Source organism: Chiloscyllium punctatum, chromosome 20 (genome assembly GCF_047496795.1).
Source record: "Chiloscyllium punctatum isolate Juve2018m chromosome 20, sChiPun1.3, whole genome shotgun sequence".
In the NCBI taxonomy this organism is placed as follows: Eukaryota; Metazoa; Chordata; class Chondrichthyes; order Orectolobiformes; family Hemiscylliidae; genus Chiloscyllium; species Chiloscyllium punctatum.
Genome location: NC_092758.1, coordinates 32,058,937 through 32,076,878, shown reverse-complemented (window position 1 = coordinate 32,076,878; position 17,942 = coordinate 32,058,937). Strand labels below are relative to the sequence as shown.

General features: G+C 41.4%; 1 protein-coding gene across 15 annotated transcripts in view; it reads right to left on the bottom strand.

The window, feature by feature from the left end:
* The window catches only part of LOC140492006 (rap guanine nucleotide exchange factor 6-like), a 391,645-nt gene that overhangs the window by 40,308 nt on the left and 333,395 nt on the right, over positions 1-17,942 (bottom strand). For all 15 annotated transcript variants that reach the window (XM_072590612.1, XM_072590596.1, XM_072590598.1 and 12 more), the window contains 2 exons: positions 8,736-8,947; positions 6,938-7,061 (listed from right to left, as the gene is read on the bottom strand). In XM_072590612.1, the coding sequence (XP_072446713.1) occupies positions 6,938-7,061; positions 8,736-8,947 (336 nt within the window). The remainder of the gene's footprint in view (positions 1-6,937; positions 7,062-8,735; positions 8,948-17,942) is intronic.

Genomic DNA, 17,942 nt, shown 5'->3' with positions numbered 1-17,942 from the left:
GGTTTATAGTTCCTTGAAAGTGGAGTCTCAGATTGACAGGATAGTGAAGGCGGCGTTTGGTGCATTGAATATAGGAGGTGGGAGGTCATGTAGCGGCTGTACAGGACAATGGTTAGGCCACTTTTGGAATACTGTGTCCAATTTGGTCTCCCTGCTATCGGAGAGACATTGTTGAACTTGAAAGGGTTCAGAAAAGATTTACAAGGATGTTGCTAGGGTTGGAGGTCTTAAGCTATTGGGAGAGGCTGGGGGTATTTTCCCTGGAGTGTTGAAGGCTGAAGGGGTAACCTAATAAAAGTTTATAAAATCACGAAGAGCATGGATAGAGTGAATAGTTAAGGTCTTTTCCCCAGGATAGGGAAGTCCAAAACTAGAGGGCATAGGTTTAAAGTGAGAGGGAAAGACTTAAAAGGGGCCTTACAGGCAACTTTTTCATGCAAGGGGTGGTGCACATATGGAATGAGCTGCCAGAGGAAGTGGTGGAGGCTGGTACAATTACAACATTTAAAAGGCATCTGGATGGGTGTATGAATAGGAAGCTTTTAGAGGGCTATGTTCCAAATGTTGGCAAATGGGACGAGATTAGATTAGGATCTCTGGTCAATAAGGATGAGTTGGGCTGAAGGGTCTTTTTCTGTGCTGTACACCTCCATGACTCTATTAAAGAGGAAGATTATGGTTGCAATATCCAAATTACTTCCAATGCCATGTACTACTGAGTACAGGAATAGAAAGATTGGCCAGATGAACGCGTGACTAAAGGGATAGTGTAGGATGGAGTGCTTTAGATGTTTGGATCAGTGTGACAGCTTCTGGGGTAGGTAGGATTTGTAGAAGCTGGACGCGTTGCCCAGAACCAGAATAGGTCCAGTAACCTTGTGGGAGGTTTGTTGTGTTGTTTGAGAGGATTTAGTATTAATAATTTGGCAGGAGAATGAGGCACAGAAGAGATGCAAAGTCAGGAGCAAACTCCCATCAGATGTAGATGAAATGTTAGGACAGTCCAGTAGGCAGAGAAGACATGGGCAGGACAAGACATATGAAGGTCCATAAAACTAAACTGTATCTATTCCAATGCAAATAATTTGATTGGTAAGGCAGAAGTAGTTACAGCATTGATCAGCACATGGAAATATGATATTGATCTAATCACTAAGATATGGTCAAAGGAAGGACAGGACTGACAGCTTAACATTCTAAAGTATAATAGTTTCAGCTGTAATAGTGAAAGTGGGGCACGGGGTGGGATTAAGGAAGGTTGGGGGCATTGCATTTTTGATAAAGAAAACCATCACTGTAGTAATTAGGGAGGATGTCATAGGAGTGTCTTCAAATGAAGCCATGAGGATAGAGCTTAGAAATAAAAAAAGGGACAGTTACTTTGCTGTGATTAAACTACAGGCCTACCAACAGTCATACAGAGATAGAGCAGCACATATGTAGGCAAATCACAAGAAGGTGCAAGAGAAACAGGGTTACAGTTGTAGGGATTTCAACTTTGCTAACATTAACTGGGATTGCCCTAGTGTGAATGGATCAGACAGATGGAATGTTAAAGTATATCCAGGAGAGCTTGTTGCGCAAGTACACAGTCTTACTGGAGATGGGGCAGTGGGGGACCTAATCTGAAGGACCATAGCCAGAACAGTGGCTGAAGTTTCAGTGGAGGAGCATTTTAGGAATAGTGACAAAAAACACTGGAAAATTCAAAGCCATTATGGAAAGGGATAAGGATATGCATGAGCTAAGTGTCTAACTTAGGGGAAGACCAATTTCAAGAATTGGAAGTGGGATTTTATATTTTAAATAAGTAGCATTGCGAGAAGAGTTAGTGTGTTTCTATAAGAATGAAGGGTAAGGGCAGCAAGTTCAGGGAATTCTGGATGACAAGGGATGCCAAGGGTTTGATAAAAAGAGAAGCATATACCAGGTACACATCATTAAAAACAAGGGAGCCCCTTCAAAGTATAGAGAATGTATAGGTTAACTTAAAAAAAGAAATAAGGAGGGCGAAGAGGGGCTGCAAATGTCTTTGGCAGACAGGATCAAGGAAAACCCAAAAGTCTTTTATAAGTATATTAAGACTAAGGGGATTACTAAGGAAAGAGGGAGACCTATTAGAGACCTAAAGGGTATTCTGTGCATGGAGCAAGTCTTAAAAATGAATGCTTCTCATCTGTATTAACAGAGGAGACTGTAGCCAGGAATTTCAGTTGTGATACTAAGATTAAGGAAGAAGTATTCGATGTTTTAGCAGGCACAAAGGTCCCCAGCACCTGATGAAACGTATTCCAAACTGCTATGCGAGGAGATTACTGGAGCTCGGCCAGAGAAATTTAATAGTTTACTGACCATACATGAAGTGCCAGATACCTGGAAGATAGCTAATGTGGTTCCTTTGTTCAAAAAAGGACAGCAGGAAAATTACAGATGGACAGGATTAATCAACACTTCGAAAGATAGGGATGGATCAGGGATAATCAGCACAGTTTTGTTAAAGAGAGATCCTGTATGACTAATTTGAGTTTTTGAAAAGGTGATTAAATATATTGACGAGGGGAGTGCAAACTGAGGGTAAGGTCTTTGACAAGGTTCCACATAGAAGGCTGGTCCAAATGATAGCAGCCCATGGGATCCAAGGCAAGTTGGTAAACATGATCCAAAACGAGCTTACAAATAGGAAGCAAAGGGTATTGCTGGAGGGACTTTTTTTATTGGAAGCAGCAAACAACAGGAAATGGTGCTAGGACTCTTGCTTACTCTTGCGTACATTAATGATTTGGATGTGAATGTAGGAAGTATAATTACTAAGTTTGCAGATGAAAATAGATCTGCAAGGAAAACGTTGATAGCAAGGAAAATAGTCCCGGACTGAAGTCTGATATTGATCTGCTGGTAAATAGGGCACAGCAATGGCAGATGGAATTTAATCCTGATAAATGCTAGGTGATGCATTTTGAAAGCTCTAATAAGGAAAGGAGAGACAAAATGAATGGTAGATCACTAGGGAGAACTGAGGAACAAAGGGCCCTTGGTTTGTCAGCTCACAGATCCCTGAAGGTGTCAGGGCAGGCAGATAGGATGCTGGTCTTCATTAGCGGGGGCGTAGAATATAGGAGCAAGGAAGTTGCTGCAGCTTTATAAAACAATGGTTGGGCCATAAATAGAAGACTTTGTGAAGTTCTGGGCATCACACTTTTGGAAGGATGCGATTGCACTAGAGAGTGTGCAGAGGGAATACACCAGAATTTTGCCTGGGATAGGAACTCTCAATTACGAGGAGAGATCGAATAGGCTCGGGTTGTTTTCCTTCAAGCAGAGGAGGCTGAGGGGCAACCTGAGCGAGGCATACAAATTATGACAGGCATAGATAGAATAGATCATGGCAATCTTTTCCTCTGTGGCACACATGTCGAAAAGTCAAGAGTGTGGTGCTGGAAAAGCACAGCAGGTCAGGCAGCATCTGGGGAGCAGGAAAATCGACATCTCGGGCAGGAGCCCTTCATCAGGAAGGGCTTATGCCAGAAATGCCGATTTTCCTGCTCCTCAGATGCTGCCTGACCTGCTGTGCTTTTCCAGCACCATGCTCTCCATTCTGATCTCCAGCATCTGCAGTCCTCACTTTCTGTACACATATCTAAGACCAGAGGGCATAAATTTAAGGTGAGGAGTAAGTGGTTAGGAGGAGATCTGAGAAACTTTTTTTTTCTATCCAGAAGGTCGTAGAAATATGGAAATATGGTACGGCTTGAGAGGGTGATGAAGACAGGTACTCTGGTAACATTTAAGAACCATCTGGATGAGCACTTATGGACCAAGTGCAGGTAAATGGGATTAGTGTATAGAGGAGCTTCGATTATCCAAAATTCGATTTTCCAAATTTTGGATTATCCAGTAAGATTGCAAAGTCTCGATGCTTAGCTAAACTATGTCATCTGGTATTCGATTAACCTAACGAAATACTTCCCGCCTGTGTCCTTTGGATAATCTAGGTTCCTCTGTACTTTACGTATGTTGGTCAGCATAGACGTGGTGGACTGAAGAGCCTGTTTCTATGATGTATGATTCTATGACCCTTCTCTTCTTATATTATAAATTGGGATAACAGATTTTGAATACTGAATGGCCACCTATAGTACGAAATGAGAAAGAACCTTGAAATGTCACCTGGGTGGGATGATAGTAGCCCCAAATATCGAGAGTTCTCCCAGATTCTTGCTGAAACTCTAAAGGCAGACCAACAGAACCCTGCCAATAACTGAGGAACACTGGTTCCTCAGACAGCATCCCAAGGCTTTTAAAGCAAAATATATACTTTCAAATGCTTTTAATCAGTACTTTTGAAATATAAATTTTTTAAAAACTCAAAAATAGAAGCACATCCCCTTTCAAATTGTAAATGAGAAATGTGGTACGTTAAATGTTTTTGAAGTTGAACCATTTTTCAAACAGTTGGTTCAGGAAAAAAATCCATCTTTGCTCGATGAGATTGCAAAGGAAGGGAGAGTCAGCTTTCAGTTGTGACAAGAAAGTAAGATTACAAGAGTGCCAAATCTTCTGCTTATTAGATTATGTGCAGATGTTGTGCTAAATAAGCTTGCCTACTTCAACTTGAGTCAGGAAGGACAGGTGTTGAAGATCATATAAAGTTTGCATCATCTCTCTGACAGTTCACACATTTCACATGCTAATTTTCAATGTATGTGTTTTAAGAAAGTGGGTACTTTGCATGCAGTGGGCAGGGGGAAGCACTTTTACACAAAATTAAGAGAATCTGATGGATGTCCCATACCCAGTTTGTTCCCCATGTTGATGCTGCCTGACCTACTTAAAATGTTTCTAGCATTTCCTGCTCTTGTCTCAGAACTTCATGGCCTCTGTTTTGTATTATTAGTGGAATGGGACAACGTTTAATTGATTTTAGGATTTTTCCCAGATTCATTTTGGGATATAGCAATTTTTTTTTCTTTCACAGCATGTGATGACATTATAATGAGGCATCAGTGGAGACCACTGACTTAATTACTCTCTACACTGATTAAATCTCTATTGCAGTCAAACCAATTCTCCTCACCAGCATCCTGTATTAACAAGAACTCTACTAGCACTCGACTAATTCATCATTTACTCAAAATGTCAGAGAGGAAATAGAGTTTGGAAAGATTCTATACCTTCAGTCAAGGAAGGAAGGAATATTGATAAGAAAACAAACACAAGTACACACAAAGAATGAAAATGGCAATGTTCATCTTGTTCCATACTTCAGTCATGGTTGGGGATATAGGAGAAGCCCCTTTATAAGTGGATTTGGAAACAGCATCTCAAACTGATAAAAATACCTTGCCTCCACTGCCAGAGTAATTCCATCAACAGGATGGGGAAAAAAATAGCAAAATCAATAAAAGAGCAAGGAGGTCACAACCAACCACATTGTCTTTCTCTAAAGACTTCATACTTGCATAAGTGTTCTAGCTTCACTAAAAATTATTGTCAGAAACGGATATGTAAAATTGCATTGTTCTACTTAAATTGGATAAACCATAATGCAAAAATGGAGGATACAGTTGTTCTGAATTGAGAAAATTTGTTTTGCTACTTTTCTGTAAAGCACCAGAACAGAGGTTCTCCTACTGTGACTTGCTTCATAATGCACAGTATTACTAGATTGTTTTACCTATTTTTTTCATAGATTTCTATTATTTAATTGACCTAAAATTGCTTAGTTCAGAGTACTTGATCAGTAAATATGAAACAAAGCATAGCAGGATAGAAAGACGTTACTGCTCATTTTCTTTTTTTCTGTCAGGCTTTGCTGATTAGCAAGCTCTTTAGAGCACCACTCACTGCAGCGAATATTGTTAGACCGGATTCCTGTTTATTTTCTCTGATCTTATGTGATGCCTTGCCCTTGAACAAATTTGCCATTAATTAAAAGTAATTTTTTAAAATTCTCATTAATTGCTAAGACCACCTGACATTTAAAATCTGAATGAATCAGCCCAAATACTTGAGTTATCAAATTCAAAGTAGTAACAGCAGGTTGCCTCTGTGGGATTAAACAACATAATTCATGCTCTGTGAATTTACTGTCTAACCAAGTAAACAATCCACAAACTTTTCCATTGTTAACAATGGAATTTCACCTAATTTACATACTGGGAGGTTCTACCAGTTTCTATTCGAATCTCCTTAAATCAAGGCTCTTGCTGGGTTCTGGCTCGGAAAATTAGCTAAACTGCCATAGTTTAGGGAGGATGCCATTTTTCTGGGTTGCGTTCAGATAATTAGTGTATGCCACATGGGCTATCAGTCAAGCCCAATCCTGTTCTGAATTGCATCCAGAAGCTTCCATGAGCAGTGCGCAGTTCATTGTAACTAGAGCTGGATACTGCACACTCAGTAACACATACTCTTCTTACCAGCAGTTTGATTTCAAATGTAAGCATGTTGTAAACATGGAATTAATAATTTGTTGGCATTATTTGAGCAAAAAAGGGGAAAATCTGTGCATCAAACTGACATTGAAATGACAAATAAAAAGTCTACTGGCAAAGCATATTGTAACCAGCACAAAAATAAATAATTCTTAAATACAAAAGCTAACTTTTATAGGTCCTAACACTGTTTTTACTTGGTCTGGTCTATAAGTGTCTCCAGACCCAAGGAAATGTGGTTGACTTTTAACTCCCCTCTGAAATAGTCTCAAAAACCACTCAATTCAAGGGCAATTAGGATGGGTAACAAATGGGTACTAAACAGAAACAGATCGCTTCAATGCATTTAAAAGATTTTGCACCAGCTAGAGGAATATGCAAATAAAACATGATATTAACATAAAAATGCAACAGGAATCATCTTCCACATTTCAGCAGAATACAATTCTCATGACAAAGACAGTTATGCATTAATGATGCCACATTTCTTGACGATTACTAACCTATTTCTGAACATTACAGCAGGATCCATGTTTACAGAAGTCATACGGACAACATGTCGAATCTCCTTGGCAATCATCCGTAGTTTTTCAAAGTTTGCTAAACCTTCAACTTTGGAATCATTTCCTTATAATGTAACAGAGTGAAAAATTATGTTGTATTCAAAGGTAGAGTTTTTAATTTTACTCAGAATACATAAAATACAGCAGTTGTCAAAAGTAAGTGCTGTCATTGTTGAATGTGACAATAATTCAAATACATTACATTGCACTACTGTATTAAGGAGACATAACATGTCAGCTTTGGTCGCTGCTGCTATATTTCCATGGTGACATTTTCTATCAGGTTTCAGGTAAAAATGTAGCCAATAAATCAAACAGCAGTTTCTAAAAACCATGGAAATGTGGTCAGCATCTGTCACCAGAACAAGGCAATCAAAAAATTTATATCATTGGCTGCAACTAACAGTCAGAAAAACATACATTTGCCATTAACTCCAGTTTTAATGCACAAGTATATTTTTTACGGTACAGGGTCAACACTATTAAAAGAGTTGGTAATTCTCATGGTTACATATGTGAATGTCTTAAGAGATGATATTGTTGGAATCCAGTATCATGAATATTAAGGAACAGTTTTATGAATGTTAAAGAAAGCAGTAATTCTCATAGCCAGTGCTATGAATGTGCAATTGCTAAAATTTGCAGATTAATCACATTAGCTACATTGGAAAGAGATTCACACTAAGAGGTGGTGTTAACTGGCTCTATTGTCACGCTCCTCATTTTGTTAAATTGTGGGTACACAAAATTATGTACAAAATTTTAATCAATTATCTTAAAATTATGAGCAATAAGGTGGGCCATCAGCCAAAGCACACCCTGCTCTTGAATAAAAGCAAAGTACTGTGGATGCTGAAAATCTGAAACAAAGAGAATGCTGGAAAAACTCAGCAGGTCGGGCAATACCTTTGATAAAAGAAACAGAATTAAACGTTTCAAACCTGGTGAAACGCTTCTTCAGAAGTGATTTTGAAGGACAAAACCTATTCTGATGAACAAAATCTATTTTGAATCCAAAGTTCCAAAGGTTTTTGAGTCAACCATAGTCTGTTTGGGTCTGTCAGACCCCAAGGAAAACAAATTCACAGACGCAAATATGAAGTTTCTTTTCAACGGAATAGACTTGTGGACACCAAGTTTGGCCCTTTGGGGAAAACAAACTTCACATTTAGGTCTAGGCAGGTCTGTTCGCATCAAACAAAGTATTTTTCTAAAGGACCTGTATACAGTGTCACAATAGATCTGTTTGGGTTCGCTGCTGACAAGACCTAAATTTGTTTTTACGTCTTTTCGGTTTTCAGAGTTAACGGATAGACAATATTGTGATTAGTTTAAACTTTACCCTATTTTTAAAGTCAAAGTCTGTACAGCTAACACAAATAAAAGCTTGCCAAGGGTCACTTACTAAGACAAACAACTGCTCAGTTTGCTTAAAAATGGAATCTATTTTGATGCATTTAACTATCAAAAGGCTGTTCAACACATTTAAATATGCCTGCCCACTCTGTTATTTTTGCCAACTGTTCTGTCAATTGTAATTGAACTTATGTCTTGTAATCTAGTGTTTTCTTCACCATACAAAGCAATACAGCGGCAAGATAAGTACTTGTTACCTGAAGAATAATGGGAACTCCAAACAATGATCACCAAGATACAACTGCAAGAGTTGAACACTTAAACAGTGACTGTGCTCTCTGAATTATCTGCATGAGCAGCTTCTACTTTAATAATTGAATACCTTCGTGCAGGAAAGTGAGATCTTTTTTGACCACTGGGAACAGTGGAATGATGGGTGGCTGCAGACTCTGGCTACTGAGAACGTTTCTATATTTTGCCATGTTCCTTGAAGGGTCAAAGAGATCTTGAAGGTCCCGAAGTAACTTCTCATATTTGCTTGGCAGTTTTTCCCAAGTGCTTCTCAGACGTGCAACTGGTGCAAGATTTAGCCCACTGAAACACAGAAAGCTTTCAATGTAATATTTGAATTGCTTATATCGAACAATAATCACATTTTGTGAATACTGTAAATTTCAATAAGGGTACATTTAATGTTAATTATATTGCTGAAAGGTTTTGACTTACTTTTATTACACAGCATTTGCAACATAGATAAGAGACCTTTAGCTCACAATGTTTCCTTGCACATAAGCCCGTCTTCATCTAATTCCATCAATTTAGTCTTCTGCACCATTCTTCCTCATGTAGTTGTCTAGCTTTCTTATAAATGCATCCTGCTAATCACTTCAACTATGCCTAGTGATAGAGGATTCCACATTCTAATCAATCTCTGAAAAAAAGACACTTCTCCTGAAATCCAATGGATCTTTTAGTAATGGTCATACATGTTTATCTTCTAGTCTCTCAGAGTCAGAGAGTTGTACAGCATGGAAACAGACCTTTTGGTCCAATCCGTGCATGCTGACCAGATATCCCAACCCAATCTAGTCCCACCTGCCAGCACCTGACCCATATCCCTCCAAACCCTTCCTATTCATATACCCATCCAAATGCCTTTTAAATGTTGCAATTGTACCAGCCTCCACCATTTCCTCTGGTAGTTAATTCCATACACGTACCACTCTCTGCTTGAAAACATTGCCCCTTAAGTCTCTTTTATATATTTCCCCTCTCACCCTAAACCTATGCCCTCTAGTTCTGGACTCCCCCAACCCCAGGGAAAAGACATTGTCTGTCTATTTAACATATCCATGTCCCTCACAATTTTGTAAACCTATATAAGGTCACTCCTCAGCCTCCAACGCTCCAGGGTAAACAGTCCCAGCCTGTTCAGCCTCTCCCGGTAGCTCAAATCCTCCAACCCTGGCAACATCCTTGTAAACCTTTTCTGAACCCTTTCAAGTTTCCAATAGGAAGGAGACCAGAATTGCGCACAATGTTCCAACAGTGGCCTAACCAATGTCTTGTACAGCTGCAACATGACCTCCCAACTCAATACTCTGACCAATAAAGGAAAGCATACCAAACGCCTTCTTCACTATCCTATCTACCTGCAACTCCACTTTCAAGGAGCTATGAACCTGTACTCCAAGGTCTCTTTGTTCAGCAAACTCCCTCGGACCTTACCATTAAGTATATAAGTCCTGCTAAGATTTGCTTTCCCAAAATGCAGCACAGCGCATTTATCGGAATTAAACTCTATTTGCCACTTCTCAGCCCATTGGCCCATCTGATCAAGATCCTGATGTAATCTGAGGTAACCTTCTTCGCTGTCCACTACATCTCCAATTTTGGTGTCATCTGCAAACTTACTAACTGTACCTCTAATGCTCGCATCCAAATCATTTATGTAAATGACAAAAAGTAGAGGACCCAGCACCAATCCTTGTGGCACTCCACTGGTCACAGGTCTCCAGTCTGAAAAGCAACCCACCACCACCACCGTCTGTGTTCTGCATCCAAATGGCTAGTTCCCCCTGTATTCTGTGATATCTAACCTTGCTAACTAGTCTCCCATGGGGAACCTTGTCGAACGCCTTACTGAAGTAAATATAGATCACATCTACCGTTCTGCCCTCATCAATCCTCTTTGTTACTTTTTCAAAAAACTCAATCAAATGTGTGAGACACGATTTCCCATGCACAAAGACATGTTGACTATCCCTAATCAGTCCTTGCCTTTCCAAATACACATACATCCTGTCCATCAGGATTCCCTCCAACAACTTGCCAACCACCGACGTCAGGCTCACTGGTCTATAGTTCCCTGGCTTGTCCTTACCACCCTTCTTAAACAGTGGTACCACGTTAGCCAACCTCCAGTCTTCCGGCACCTCACCTGTGACTATCGATGGTACAAATATCTCAGCAAGAGGCCCTGCAATCACTTCTCTAGCTTCCCACAGAGTTCTAGTGTATACCCGATCAGGCCCTGAGGATTTATCCACTTTTATGCGTTTCAAGACATCCAGCACTTCCTCCTCTGTAATATGAACAGTTTGCAAGATGTCACCATCTATTTCCCTACATTCTATATCTTCCATATCCTTTTCCATAGTAAATATTGATGCGAAATACTCATTTAGTATCTCACCCATTTTCTGCAGCTCCACACAAAGGCCACCTTGCTGATCTTTGAGGGGCCTATTCTCTCCCTAGTTACCATTTTGTCCTTAATGTATTTGTAAAAACCATTTGGATTCTCCTTAATTCTATTTGCCAAAGCTGTCTCATGTCCCCTTTTTGCCCTCCTCATTTCCCTCTTCAGTAGACTCCTACTGCCTTTATACTCTAAGGATTTACTCGATCTATCTTGTCTACCTGACATACGCTTCCTTCTTTTTCTTAACCAAACCCTCAATCTCTTTAGTCATCCAGCATTCCCTGTATCTACCAGCCTTTCTTTTCACCCTAACAGGAATATACTTTCTCTGGATTCTCGTTATTTCATTTCTGAAGGCTTCCCATTTTCTAGCTGTCCCTTTACCTGCGAACATCTGCCCCCAATCAGCTTTTGACAGTTCTTGCCTAATACCATCAAAATTGACCTTTCTCCAATTTAGAACTTTTAGATCTGGTCTATTCTTTTCCATCACTATTTTAAATCTAATAGAATTATGGTCGCTGGCCCCAAAGTGCTCCCCCACTGACACCTCAGTCACCTACCCTGCCTTATTTCCCAAGAGTAGGTCAGGTTTTGCACCTTCTCTAGTAGGTACACCCACATTCTGAATCAGAAAATCTTCTTGCACACATTTAACAAATTCCTCTCCATCTAAACCCTTAACACTATGGCAGTCCCAGTCTATGTTTGGAAAGTTAAAACCCCCGACCATAACTACCCCATTATCCTTACAGATAGCTGAGATCTCCTTACAAGTTTGTTTCTTAATTTCCCTTTGACTACATTCCCAATAACTCTTGTAGGACCTTCAGGGCTCACCAGCAAACAAAAACATCTACACTGTTTATACTAATAAATCCTTCCATAGTTTTAAAAGTCTCAATAAGACATCCCAAATTATTTTTCTCTTGTGCCTCTATACTATGCTATGGAGCCCAATATTTAGGTATAAAAAAGTTTGGTTAGACTACAAGCTTAAGTTAACCTCTTAGCTTTTCAATTTATTCCAATCGAAATAAACCACAGTACCTTGTTATATTTTATTGGCCTTATTAACATAATCTTAATGACTTGTGAATATGTACCCCACATCCTTCTGCTCCCCCACCATAATGAGACATTTATTTTCAAAGCAGTAACTTTCCTACCAAGGTGCCCATCTCATACTTAGGTATTCTAAATTTTACTTGCCCCTTTTGCAAGTTTAGTATCATTCTTAATTTTATTGCAATTTTTCTTCATATTAGTTGCACCCCTCCAATCTAGGAGTGTCCACATTTATTAAATCTATACCTCAAATTCCAGAGTTCAAATTGAAATCATTTACATAAATAAAAAACAGTGGCCCTAACACCAAACTTTGTGGAACAGAACTTCCTACCTTTTGTCAGTATGCCTAACAATAAATATTATGTTACTCTTAACTAGCCTCAACCTAGATATTTGTCAATCAACGACTGTTGAATTTGAGCACCTATTACTGACCACTAGTTGTCCTGATTTGTCTGATTTGCTGGGCCTTGACAAAAGGAAGAAAGGAGTTATGGGAGGCAATGGCTTAGTAGAATTATCACTGGACTGTTAATCCAGAGACCCAGATAGTGTTCGGGTGACCTGGGTTCGAATCCCACCACGGCAGATGGTGGAATTTGATCTTTAAAAAAAAGAAACGTGGAAGAGTCTAATGATGACCATGAATCCATATTCTCCTTTAGGGAAGGAAATATTCCATCCTTCCCGGGCCTGGTCCACATGTGACTTTAGACCCACAGCAATGTGGTTGACCCTTAACTGCCCTCTGGGAAATTAGGGATGGGCAATGATGCCTTCATCCCGTGACTGAATTTTACAAAATTAACAGGTGTTATTAGAATGCCCTGGCCATTAGATAGGGTAAGAAGGTAGGTATCCTTCCCTAAAGGCAAAGTGGTTACTAAAGAATATTGGTGAACCAGTTGAGTTTTTACTTCTATCTCCAGGCCTTCGCTATTTCTGGACTCAACAAAACTTTCTGCATCCTTCATAAACTTGAGCTCTTAGGAATCTCTGCTGCCTGTGTCCTCACTCACAAAACGACACGTTCACCAATTGCATTAGCCTACAGTGACTCAATTTTAAAATTCTCATAATTATTGTTGAATCACTCCACAGTTGCCAGAAGTGCCTTCAGCTGCCTAGACACTTAACTCTAAAAATTTGTTCCTGAACGTCCACACCTCAGTTTCTCTCTTTTCTCTTTTAAAATGCTCCTCAAAATCTGCACAAGGTCAAACCTCATGTTTTAATATCCACTTATGTAAGCCAGTGTTAATTTCTATTTAATGACTCGGCTTAAAGATAAGTTAAAGATAACTCGTTAAAGATAAAAACCGAAAGAACTGCAGATACTGTAAAACAGGGACAAAAAGAGCAGTTGCTGGAAAAACTCTACTGGTCTGACAGACTTGTGCAAAATTATCAGAGTTAACAGTTCAGGTCTGGTAACCAAACCTGAAACTTTATAACTGATTTTTCTCCATCGATACTGCCAGGCCTGTTGAGCTTTTCTAGCAACTTCTCTTTTTGAATGTTAAAGATAAGATGCAAATTCAATAAAAGCAAAATACTGTGAAGCTGGAAATCTGAAACAAATGCAAAGAATGCTGGAGAAGCTGAGTAGTTCTGGCAAGATCTGTGGAGCGGGAATCATAGTTAACTTTTTGAGACTGGTATGATTCTTCTTCCAAACTTCTCTCTCCAAGATAGTGCCAGATGCAAGTTCAAATTGTTTGGTAGCAATTAAATATCATGGTCACTTATCGTCAAACAAAGAGTGGATTTTTCTTGAGATTTCAGTTCAAGCTATTGAGTTCAAGCTTTCATTAGGGGATTTAAACTCATGTTCTTTGGACAATTAGCTCAGTGGCATAAATACAGCACTACAGTACTGAACCAATGATCCGTTCTAAAGCTTTGCTTCAACAACAAAGTTAAACAGAATCGGAAACAAATACTTCTTAAAATGACTGCCAATCTCGGTATGCGTAACAAAAAGACAACCTATTTTTAAATGCAAGTAAGAGTTTACTATTGGTATAGCAGAAGAGGAACAGACACCACTCATAAGTATGTATAAACCTCAATCCTAATAAAGTAACAAAAAATTACCGTTAAGAGTTCATTATTTATTAATTGTACCAAGCCTAACAGAGAGCATCAATGTTGCTTACACATTTTATTTCTCCATTAAAACGGACATAATTGGCAGCTGGTAAGCCAGTTATAAACATCAATACCTTTATTTTTTGCAACAAAATCTTTTTAAAGCCAGCTCAGAAATTGAAATTTATAAAAAATACTTTTTAAAAATGATGACATCACCGTTAAGTTCAGTCATGCTTTTACTCGTACTTTCACATTAGTCCAGATAATGCAGTTGTTAAACTGCACACAGTACTCCAAATGTGGTCTGAACAGAGTCTTATAGAGCCTCAGAAGTACAGCCCTGTTTTTATATTCAAGTCCTCTCAAAATAAATGCCAACATTGCATTTACCTTCTTAACTACTGACTCAACCTGCAAATTTACCTTGAGAGAATCCTGGACGAGAACTCCCAAATCTCTTTGCACTTCAGACTTCTGAATTTTGTCCCAGTTTAGAAATTAGTCCTTGTTTATACTCTTCTTACCAAAGTGCATAATCTCACTTTGCCACTCCATCTGCCACTTCTTTACCGCTCTCTTAACCTTTCCATATTCTTCTTTAGCCTCCCTGCCTCCTCAATACTACCTGTCCTTCTACCTATCTTTGCATCGTCTGCAAACCTATCCAGAATGTCTTCAGTTTCTTCATCTAGATCATTAATGTTTAAAGTGAAGAGTTGTGGTCCCAACACTGACCCTTGCAGAACATCACTTGTCACCGGTGTCATCTTGAGAAAGACCCTTTTATCCCGACTCTCTGCCAGACAGCCAATCTTCTATACATGCTAGCTCCTTGCCTCTTAACACCATGGACCCTTATCTTATTCAGTAGCCTCTTGTGCAGCACCTTGCCAAAGACCTCCTGAAATCCAGGTACATAACATTCATTGGCTCTCCTTGGTCCAGCCTACTCATTACTTCCTCAAAGGACTCCAGCAGATTTGTCAGGCATGACCTCTCCTTGATGAGACCATACTGACTTTGCTCAATTTTACCCTACACTTCCAAGTATTCAGACATTTCATTCTTCACAGCAGACTCCAAAATCTTACCCACAATCAAGGTTAGGCTAATTGCCTGTAATTTTCTGGTTTTTTTGCCTTACTCCCTTTTTAGGAGAAACTGAGGACTGCAGATGCTGGAGATCAGAGCTGAAAATGTGTTGCTGGAAAAGCGCAGCAGGTCAGCATCCAAGGAACAGGAGAATCGATATTTCAGGCATATGCCCTTCTTCAGGAATGAGGAAAGTGTGTCCAGCAGGCTAAGATAAAAGGTAGGGAGGACGGACTTTGGGGAGGGGAGTTGGAAATGTGATAGGTGGAAGAAGGTCAAGGTGAGGGTGATAGGCCGGAGAGGGGTGGGGGCGGAGAGGTCAGGAAGAAGATTGCAGGTTAGGAAGGTGGTGCTGAGTTCAAGGGATTTGACTGAGACAAGGTGGGGGGAGGGGAAATGAGGAAACTGGAGAAATCGGAGTTCATCCCTTGTGGTTGGAGGGTTCCTAGGCGGAAGATGAGGCGCTCTTCCTCCAACCGTCGTGTTGCTATGGTCTGGCGATGGAGTCATCCAAGGACCTGTCTGTCCTTGGTGGAGTGGGAGGGGGAGTTGAAATGTTGAGCCACGGGGTGGTTGGGTTGGTTGCTCAGGGTGTCCCAGAGGTGTTCTCTGAAACGTTCCACAAGTAGGCGGCCTGTCTCCCCAATACAGAGGAGGCCACATCGGGTGCAGCAGATGCAATAGATGATGTGTGTGGAGGTGCAGGTGAATTTGTGGTGGATATGGAAGTGTCCCTTGGGGCCTTGGAGGGAAGTAAGCGGGGAGGTGTGGGCGCAAGTTTTGCATTTCTTGCGGTTGCAGGGGAAGGTGCCGGGAGTGGAGGTTGGGTTGGTGGGGGGTGTGGACCTGACGAGGGAGTCACGGAGGGAGTGGTCTTTTCGGAACACTGATAGGGGAGGGAAAGGAAATATATCCCTGGTGGTGGGGTCCGTTTGGAGGTGGTGGAAATGACGGCGGATGATACGCAGTACATGGAGGTTGGTGGGGTGGTGGGTGAGGACCAGTGGGGTTCTGTTCTGGTGGCGGTTGGAGGGACGGGGCTCAAGGGCGGAGGAGCAGGAAGTGGAAGAGATGCAGTGGAGGGCATCATCGACCACGTCTGGGGGGGAAGTTGCAGTCCTTGAAGAAGGAGGCCATCTGGGTTGTACGGTTTTGGAACTGGTCCTCCTGGGACCAGATGCGGTGGAGACGAAGGAATTGGGAATATGGGATGGCGTTTTAACAGGGGGCAGGGTGGGAGGACGTGTAGTCGAGGTAGCTGTGGGAGTCGGTCGGTTTGTAGTAAATGTCCGTGTTGAATCGGTCGCCCAAGATAGAAATAGAAAGTTCTAGGAAGGGGAGAGAGGAGTCTGAGATGGTCCAGGTGAATTTGAGGTCGGGGTGGAAAGTGTTGGTAAAGTGGATGAACTGTTCGACCTCCTTGTGGGAGCGCGAGGCAGCGCCGATACAGTCATCGATGTAGCGGAGGTGGTGCCAGTGTAGCTGCGGAAGATGGACTGTTCCACATATCCTACGAAGAGGCAGGCATAGCTGGGGCCCATGCGGGTGCCCATGGCTACTCCTTTGGTTTGGAGGAAGTGGGAGGATTGGAAAGAGAAGTTGTTCAGGGTGAGGATCAGTTAAATCAGTCGAAGGAGGGAGTCAGTGCATACCTCGACACGGTCCTGTCCCCCTTAGTCCAAGAACTCCCCACCTACGTTCGGGACACCACCCACGCCCTCCACGATTTTCGCTTCCCCGATCCCCAACGCCTTATCTTCACCATGGACATCCAGTCCCTGTACACCTCCATCCCCCATCACGAAGGACTCAAAGCCCTCCGCTTCTTCCTTTCCCGCCGTACCAACCAGTACCCTTCCACTGACACCGCCACAAATTCACCTGCACCTCCACACACATCATCTATTGCATCTGCTGCACCCAATGTGGCCTCCTCTATATTGGGGAGAAAGGCCGCCTACTTGTGGAACGTTTCAGAGAACACCACTGGGACACCCGGACCAACCAACCCAACCACCCCGTAGCTCAACACTTCAACTCCCCCTCCCACTCCAAGGACATGCAGACCATAGCAACACGACGGTTGGAGGAAGAGCCTCGGAACCCTCCAACCACAAGGGATGAACTCAGATTTCTCCAGTTTCCTCATTTCCCTTCCCCCACCTTGTCTCAGTCAAATCCCTCGAACTCAGCACCGCCTTCCTAACCTGCAATCTTCTTCCTGACCTCTCCACCCCCACCCCACTCTGGCCTATCACCCTCACCTTGACCTCCTTCCACCTATCGCATTACCAACTCCCCTCCCCTAAGTCCGTCCTCCCTACCTTTTATCTTAGCCTGCTGGACACACTTTCCTCATTCTTGAAGGGCATATGACCGAAACATCGATTGTCCTGTTCCTTGGATGCTGCCTGACCTGCTGCGCTTTTCCAGCAACACATTTTCAGCTCTTACTCCCTTTTTAAACAGGGGTGTCACGTTAGCAATTTTCCAATCCTCTGGAACCCTCCCTGACTCCAGCAATTCTTGAAAGATCACCACTAACGCAGCTGTTCACCGCCATTCATAATTAGCTGCAGTAGGACTGCAGAACTTAGATCTGATCCAATGGTTGCTGAATTGCTTAGC